Raw genomic sequence first — 8,702 nt, forward strand, 5'->3', positions numbered from 1 at the left:
CTGATTTTCCATGATTTAAAAAAAAAAAAAGTCAAATGCCAAAATGTATAGTTATTATGAATGTATTTTATTAGAATGACTGAGACACTGGGAGGCTTCCAAATTGCTTTAAAATTGTAAATATATCAATAAAACATTGTGTTCAAATGATACATAATGGCATTTCATTTTAATTGTGGAAAAACACAGATTTGGGGGTTTTTAAATCAGAGAATTTGGGTGTTTTAAACAAAGAAAAACCATGATCCCTGGTCATGAATAAAACAATTTCAGAATAAACTGTATCAATAAAATAACTAAAAAGACTTTGGAAACTTCCAGCTTCAAATTCTATTTGCATAGCATGTTCAATTTTATTTGTGTTCTCAGAACGAGCCTACCCAGGAACTTAGTTTCATTTCCAATTATGTGTTAAAAAGCTGCAACTATTTAGGTAGGTATTTGTTATAAATATTAAAAGGTATTTGTTATAATTATTAGTTTTCTTTTAAAGCATGCTTTCATATTAAGTATTTGATGTTTTAAAAGCTGCTGTTCTAAACCCAACCAGCATCACCTATAGTAACAACAGTTGCCAAGGCTCCAAGTTTTTTTAAATGATGGCAGTTAATTAAATTAATTTTGCTTTTGTTAGGATGTTATATATTTACAAAAAAAGAAAAAGGAAAAGCAAATGCCCTCTCTTCACAAACAAACCTACAGGATCTCTCTCAGCTATTCACGGAGAGAAGTTACAGGGCCAAGTAAACTGCATTCATGACCTGACAAAGACCAAATCAGTACACATATGCAAAAAAGTTTCAAACCTGAATAAAAGCAGATGTACGTTTTGCAGGATCCCACAGAAATTCAACTGCATTGAGCTGGCTTGGATTTGTCTTTATATCAATTACTCCAATTGACATTGGAATATCTAAATAAAAAAAGTACAAAGTATAAAAGCTGAGAGCTAACTTGAATGTGTTCTGAATAAAAACCTGTTACTTTACAAACAAACTCAGTGAAGCTCGTTGTCAGTGGCCGCGCAGTGCTGACAAAAACTTGGGCGTTTAACGACTGTGGTCTTCTAATAAACATGGCACAGAACCACAATCTGTCTCTGAGGAATAATCAGAGACAGCAGCACTCAGGGACAGGGCAGGAGGTGCACCCTCATTTGGCTGTGTTGCACTTGTAGTAGCTCTGAGCTCGCTACCTGGTCAGCACAAACTCCTGCTGGATCTCCACACAAACAGTGAACATTGAGCTTACCAGCTGATCAGGTGGCATCTACTCAGAGCCTCTGCTTTTGGGCAGCTCTGGAGCCCAAGGGGTGAACACTGGTGTGTGCACCCTTCTCCTCTGTGCTGAATTCAGCTGCCGAAAAAGGAGGGAGATAAGCAGTGGAAAATGCTCACCCTCTGAGCTTGGGAGCTACACAAAAGCAGGGGGCTCCAGGCAGACACTGTGCCATGAGCTTAAATGCAGTTGTGCCACACCACCCCTTCTGGATCTGCCCCTGATGTGAGGTAGTCTTAAGACACAAGGTTTTACTACAAATCTTACAGAACTGTCACTTATGAACTACATAAAATTATCACATGCAAAATAAAAAAAGTTAGAACTCCTTAAATATCAAATTATGTCCACTTTTTATGATGTTTTTATAGTCTATTTTTATAAAAATATTATTTTTGTCGTCTGTTCCCAACTACTAGAAAAGATTTATGATTCTGAAAAAAAGAAATATTAGTAGAACATAATTACCGTACTTTCTTCAATAAAACATGCTCCAGAATATACCATACACCTTGTTTTTGAAAGGCAAAATAAAGAAAAGTTTTTTCCAGAGGTATGACTGCACAAAGCAGGAACAGAGCCTAGTCTTCAGCTGATTCACCTTCCCTTTCCTGCTCAACTAAAGCAGGAAAAGGAAAAAAGGATCATAAACTAGTAGACAGTAAACCTGTCTTAAGAAACGTTGGCTTGATTCATCATACATCAAAACCATTAAAAAGAAGAGGCAATTGTTATCATGTGGAGAGTGAATAATAACAAGCCAGTAAGTCAACTGATTCCCTCGGCTGCCTGAACAGTAATGCTGATACACTGTGCAGCACGAATCAAAGCATTGTGCTTCTATCCCAGTGAGAAACAGAAGCTTTCTCACTTAATACACACACCCCAATTTGGGGGAAAAGTTGTGTGTTTTATGTTAGAAAATATGGTATGTAGTCATAAAGCAAGGCAGAGTAGCATTTTACAAACTAACTTCTTTTAACTAGCTCTCTGAACAAGCTCTCTAGTCTCTGAACAAGTTAGTCTGTAAGGTGCCACCCCGCCTTGCCTTCTGCCTACATTCAGATTATCACAGCTAACTACCTCTCTGTAATTATGGAGTGTTAATGTTTCCTTTCTATAATAGTCTTCACATGATGACATTTAAGTTTTACACTGAAAAAAATTACAGTGCAATTCAGGTGAAAACTTTTGCATATCAGACTAGTATATCCTAACATAAATAAAGCAGCATAAAAGTTATATGTTTTCACTAACCTTACTGTGGACACAATTAGGATCAATTTACTAAGCTTCCTGTTTTAACCTATTGATAGTAAGGTGATAGGTATACCTAAGTCAAGAAGTCGGTCCCCAGGGCGATTCCACTTCCAACCCTCTAACTGCTGGTGTTCTGTATACTGCAACCGTCTGTCATGGAACACAACTCTTATAATACTCTAGTTAATAAGAGGAGAAATTATTACAAATTTGTCTTAGAATTATTACACATTAAAAGACAATTTCAAGATAAAATATTCTTATGGCATGTAATAGCAGTGAGTATTAACATTTTTGCAACAAACCCCACCCCCCCAGGTGTTCAAAAGCATTTCAGAATTAACTATTAATATAAAAACAGAGTTGAACCAAAGAGGTGTTTATAATGCAGTGTGAAATGGAATAAAGAGTCAACAAAGTTTTTATTCATAAAGCCTATTAGAGACTGAGGGAACTGCTTAAGGTAGGACTGCCACAAAATGGAAAGATCACAAGATTTGTGAGGTTAACAGTAGAAAAAACAAGAAAGGTTCACAACTGCAATTAATTCATTCTCAACAGCATTTAACTAAAGCTTGAACCAAATGTACTGAAAATTTTGTTTGAAAAATCAAAAGTGAAGGTATCTTTCAGCAGTGGTGTATAAAATTGATTATTTAAAAAATTTAACAGGTTCATACAAAATATCTGCAAAAGTATTATTTACAATTTCTAAACAGGAATGTATTAATCTAAATATTTAAAAGTTCTGTATAACAGCCTCCAATACTTGAGGGAAAAAATGGATAACAGTTTACGAAAAAGTTTCACTACTAGATAATCATACTTAAATTGTATATTAATGAACAATTATTTCAATTTAGTTACCACTAACAGAAACTTCATAGCCTAGAACTATTTCTACTATTTATTACACAACTAATTTGATTTCATTAAAAACCCAGTAGAAAGATTTCAGATATTACATATATCCATGAATACAGCTAGTATATTTTGTGGTTTTACAAATCACATTTTCTTAGTAAAAAGTCTCTCTCTCCAACTGTATGAACAAGCATGCAGGAGAAGCTGCTATAGAGGGAAACAAACTGGCTTTACACAAATGAGAAAGTCAAAGTGGATAAAAAGTCCCAAGTCTTTCAATTCTAACGCTGCTGGGCGTTGCTTCTTACAACAGTAGATTAAACAATTACCAAACAGAAGTGTTAACTTTAGATAAAGTGTCTTTTAAACTGACGTAAGAACTCAGTATCATAGCTTCACTCGTATGCCGGGTGTGAAACTATTAGTTTCCAAAACATACAAAAGGATTGGGCGTTATTTCTCACCGAAACTTTTCAACCTGTTGGGAATGTAAATATATTTGCAGCTGTTTTCAGACATACAAAAATATCTTATTGTAGAAAACAATTGTCCAAAATGAAAATACAGCCCCACAGTATGTTTCATATGCTACAGCAATTCAAAACAGGATGAATTTATTAAGCAACTCTGATCTCTCAACACCTACCACCTAATGGTTCGTCATAAAATCTATTCAACTAGTAAAATTTAAAAAATGCCTTTCTGAATGATCAACAGCAGGTTATTCTTACCAGATACACAAAATGCTACCCAAAGCCCCAACAAGGCAAAAATTTGCAAGTTTATCAAAGCAGCAAAGCAGTGGTACAGAAGATAACAGTGGTTCAGCTTCAAGGTCCTGAAGTCTAGCAATGTGATAATCATGTCTAAAAACACCTTTTGTAATTATCACTGAACAGGTTCCCTGTTTGGTGGACAAGGAAAGGAGCAGGACAGCAAGACTGTAGCTGCCAGCCTAGTTTAAAAATGGAGATAATCACTGTCAGAAAGGAGGTAAAGAGAAAAGGGAGGGAAAAAGTTCTTTTGCTAGTGTTCTCTCAGAAATCCACCAACAATATGCTATGCATTTTAATTTCTTCGACATGTTGTTTCAACTACTAGAAAGAATAGATGCGATAGAATAGATATGAGAGTATTTGGCAAGATAGAAGTGGAAATACATTATGACGTGCTTAAAATAATTGTTTACTGCAGATCCAGAAGGAAGTTTAAAACAAAAAATCATCGCTAGCACTATGGATAAAAGCAGGGGACTGTGAGTCATAACACTTCATTTCTTTCCCTAAGTACTTGACCTTGGACAAATCATGTGGGGCCTATTTTCCTAAAGCAGTGATTGGCAACCAGGGTGCCTTAGTCGGGTGCCACGCAACGTTAGCATTGTTACTTGTTCAAACATAATTTGCAAGATAAAAACCAGTGTTTCCAAACAGGAATCCACAGTATTAAAAAGTGTTTTGAAAAGGTGTAGTCTTTCTGAATTCTTTGCAACAAAACAATTCCTCCATTATTTTTCTATAGTTCAAAAAGAGTGAATACTAAGAGCTGGCATTTTTAAAGGATACTTTGAGTCTGTACAGGGGTGTCTTGAGTCAAAATTGGTTGAGAACCACTGTCTTATAGTGATGGGCAACAATAGCTACCACTTTATCTGAAGCAAATGTGATCATACCTTTGTGCCTCACTTTCTCCTTCTGCAAGATGGGTATAATTCACACCAAAATACAAACTTCCCTGCAGAAGCAGAGTCAAAGTTGTTCAGGTGTTTTATATACCAATTTCATATTCTCAAATGTTTCAACTTATTTCAAGTTGAAACTAAACTCTAAATTCTATGAGGTGCTTTTAAAAAACAAAACAAAACTATAAGGCTTCCTCTACAGATGCAGGTAAAGGCACAATGGGATCTAACACACAATTCATGAAATTGTGTCCCCTGCAATGCCACAAATGCATGGCAGGAGACACGATGGTGGGATCTCACGTTGGATCCTATTGTACCTTACTGCAGGTGCAGGGGAAGCCAGATCCTGGAGCTCTCCGGGATTCCAGGCTCCTCCTGCACCCACAAGAAGCAAGCTCTCGCAGCTAGGAGTCCCCTCAGCTGAGCAGCTCCTAGCTGTAGGGGCAACCCATGCAACTGGGAGATCGCCACAGCAACGATGTCCCCACCCCAGGGGTCCGTGGGGGATCACCAGGAAGCACGCTGTGGAGACCAGTAACTGCAGCTGTGAGACTCCGGGTCCCAGCAGCTGCAGAATGCTGCCAGGACAGAGTCTGCAGCTGCTGGGATTTAGGGTCCCTAGCAGCTGCAGGACTTTCAGCCCTGGCTCCCAGCTGCAGCAGAGAAATCCTGCTGCACATACAAATTAAAGCTTGACAGCAAACCAGCTATAAAATTAGTATACATTTTCAAGATCTAATTTTATAGCTGGTCAAAGCATTTTATTGTGCAATAGCTACTTTGCATGTGTAGCAGGTAGCCAGTTAATTGTGCAATACCTGTACTGTGTGGAGGAGGCCTAATATCTGCATACTTCCTTAAGCCAGTACATTACCACTACCTTCAACTTTAACTTGAAACATACTATTTCACAGGATGGTGTGTGGCAGTGCTCTGTGCCCACTCGCCTGCCTGTGCATACCCCCTAGGGCCTTCTCAAGTATCCCCAGGGGTATGTGTACCCCTAGCTGAGAACCCCCGAGTTAAACTGATGTTTCTCAAATCAGCATATCCCTACCCTTATGCTGATGTGGTGTACATAAATCTAGCAATGTTTAAGATTCTAGAGAAGGAAATCTGGAATTGGGAGCAGAAACCCAGCTGGGGAAACAAGAAGAGTATGTACCTTAAAGAGATTCAGGAAAGCCATCAGAAGAATCAGGAAGCTTGCATAAGACTAATCTCTGGTGCCACAAAACAGCTCCTACAGCTCAGCTACCCGCCACAAGCTGTGTGGAAAAAGGGAAAGTTCTAGGGAACTTAGGACTCTAGTGTACTGCTACGCTAACCAGGGCTTTAGAAAAGGAAGCTGTCTGCTGTGCTCTGCTAACTCTGCTGCTTGCCAGTGCTTTACTTTATGTTTGCAAATGTGAGCATTTTGTAAACTGGAAAGCAGTCCACTGCTTGCCTGAAGAACAATAAGAGTAATCCCCATGTTTATGTAGTTCTCTATCAAATCAAGCCCTAGTTTGATCACTTCAAATAAAAACAAACAAACAAACAAACAGACATTTCAGGAAACAGGAACTGTCCACCAAAACAGTCTTCCTGCAGAAAAGGGGGAGTCATTTTGGCTTATGCTGGAAAGCAAGTTTTCAACTAAGCTCAAGGTTTTCCATAAATTTTCAAGCTTATTTTAAAAGACAAGTATAACTATTCATATTTTAAAGCAAAGAACATTCAGCCACAATTACAGAACAACAACAAAAAAGGAGTCTTCTTCTCTAAAGAGATAACTTGCAAGAAAAATTGGGAAGCACGGGATGGCTACCCATAACTGTGGCTTTCTGAGGAGCCCCCAATACCTATACAGAATATTCTTCCCTAATGGCAGCAGGGTAGGTCAGTCAAAGGCAAAATCCTACCATGCTGATTAAGGCCGATTAAATGATCAACGGCATCACTTTTTAAAATTATCCTCTTGACAAAATCAATTCTAGATATGAATCCCTAGTGAGAATGGTAAATAACTGCAAAGTTAATGGTCACAACCTGAGGACGTACAAGTGTTACAACACTTTTATGTCAGATACGACACGTTAAAACAAAATTGAAAACCTTAATCAACTTGTTTTATTCTTTTTGGTTAAGTCACTTGATTTGAGACAGCCATGTTAACTGGAAAGAAAACCCTGATTATCCATTAGCACTCCCTGTCTCTCAACAAGCTTAAAACCTGGGCTGCAACTTCTCCTTTCTTCATGGTTAGACTGTGAGGGACAGAAAAGTTTCCAGTTTTTTTTCCTGCTATAACATTGAGTCACAATATGAAAACCACTGAACAAACTATGCAGCCAGCTGCAATCCCTGTTATGTTATCTAGAACAACAACTTTACTTCACCTTCACCAGCTTTCCAGTGATCTCTGGCATGTCTCCAGCTTTCCGATTATCTAGCATCCGTATTTCATAGGACTGACCTTTAGAGAAAAGAAAAAGTTTATATCAATTAAAAAAAGTCAACACAAAGCCTCTTTGTGTTTACTACACTTCAATGACTATTTAGTTGGTATCCACTGTGTTACAGAACTCCACACAGGAAGTTGCAGAAAACATGGTTTACTTCACAGCACAGAGCAGGTAGTATAACAAAGATGCTAAATCTTTAATGTACCCTTGAAACTACAGATAATTCCAAACCACGGGCTTCCTACTTTACATGCAGTTTAAACATCTGCTCCAATTATTTGGCAGCAAGGAACAAAACACATTCAAATACTAATTTCTTAACATTTAAAAAGAAATAGATTAAAGCAATGTGGGACTACCAAAGCAATACTCACACAGGAACAACACTCTGTCAGCAAAGAAACAGCATAGTAATTATATTATTTGCCTGCATTTTAGCTTTATACCAGTGTATGGGAAAAACTAGTTGCATAAATTCTTAGAAATACCGATCCTTGAATGAGTTGTTGACTAGTTGCAATTTAAAACAGTCAACACCAAAAATTTTCCACTGAATATGATGAATCATCCTGCTGTGCTATAGGTGAGTTTGTTTTAGTACAAAGGAAGGTAGGAACAGTTTATCTGAAAACAATAGGAAACATTCTGTCCCTTGGCTTGAAGGAGATCATGAGACAAAGGCAAGTCTCTCAACACCTCTAGAAGTAGGACTAGAATGATTAAAAGGCAGAAGAGGATCTATTGCAGTGGGCAGGTGTCTCCAAAGCTTGAATTCCTCTGATATTTGCTACACTGACATACCATTTTCTTTGAGAGGGGAGCAGTCTTTCAGAGAGAGAGAGAGTCAGAGACAGAGAGGCTAGTTCTACACTTTGTGGTGTCACACATACCAAAAAGAAGTAAAATGGAAGGTAGATCAAAATATTGTTAAGATGCATAAGGAGATGACTTAAAGCAACACTGTTGAAAAGGGAAGTACCAGGTTGGAATGAGGCTACTTACAGGTACAATCCTATATAATTACATATTATAGGAGGATCCACGCGGTGAACCAAAGACTGCGGCGCTGGTGTTATCAGGAAGGCTTTGGCTTCCATGACCACAGCCCGCTCTTTGGAGAGAGAGGCAGCAAGCTGCTGGGAAGAGATGGCCTCCACCTCTCTCCCCTG

General features: G+C 38.1%; 1 protein-coding gene across 3 annotated transcripts in view; it reads right to left on the reverse strand.

Moving 5' to 3' along the window:
* Positions 1 to 8,702, reverse strand: part of UBP1 (upstream binding protein 1 (LBP-1a)) — a 62,968-nt gene that overhangs the window by 26,743 nt on the left and 27,523 nt on the right. For all 3 annotated transcript variants that reach the window (XM_019537678.1, XM_019537686.1, XM_019537693.1), the window contains 3 exons: positions 7,468 to 7,544; positions 2,612 to 2,717; positions 807 to 913 (listed from right to left, as the gene is read on the reverse strand). In XM_019537678.1, coding sequence (XP_019393223.1) covers positions 807 to 913; positions 2,612 to 2,717; positions 7,468 to 7,544 — 290 coding nt within the window. The remainder of the gene's footprint in view (positions 1 to 806; positions 914 to 2,611; positions 2,718 to 7,467; positions 7,545 to 8,702) is intronic.

Source organism: Crocodylus porosus, unplaced genomic scaffold (assembly GCF_001723895.1).
Source record: "Crocodylus porosus isolate Cpor-Errol unplaced genomic scaffold, CroPor_comp1, whole genome shotgun sequence".
In the NCBI taxonomy this organism is placed as follows: Eukaryota; Metazoa; Chordata; order Crocodylia; family Crocodylidae; genus Crocodylus; species Crocodylus porosus.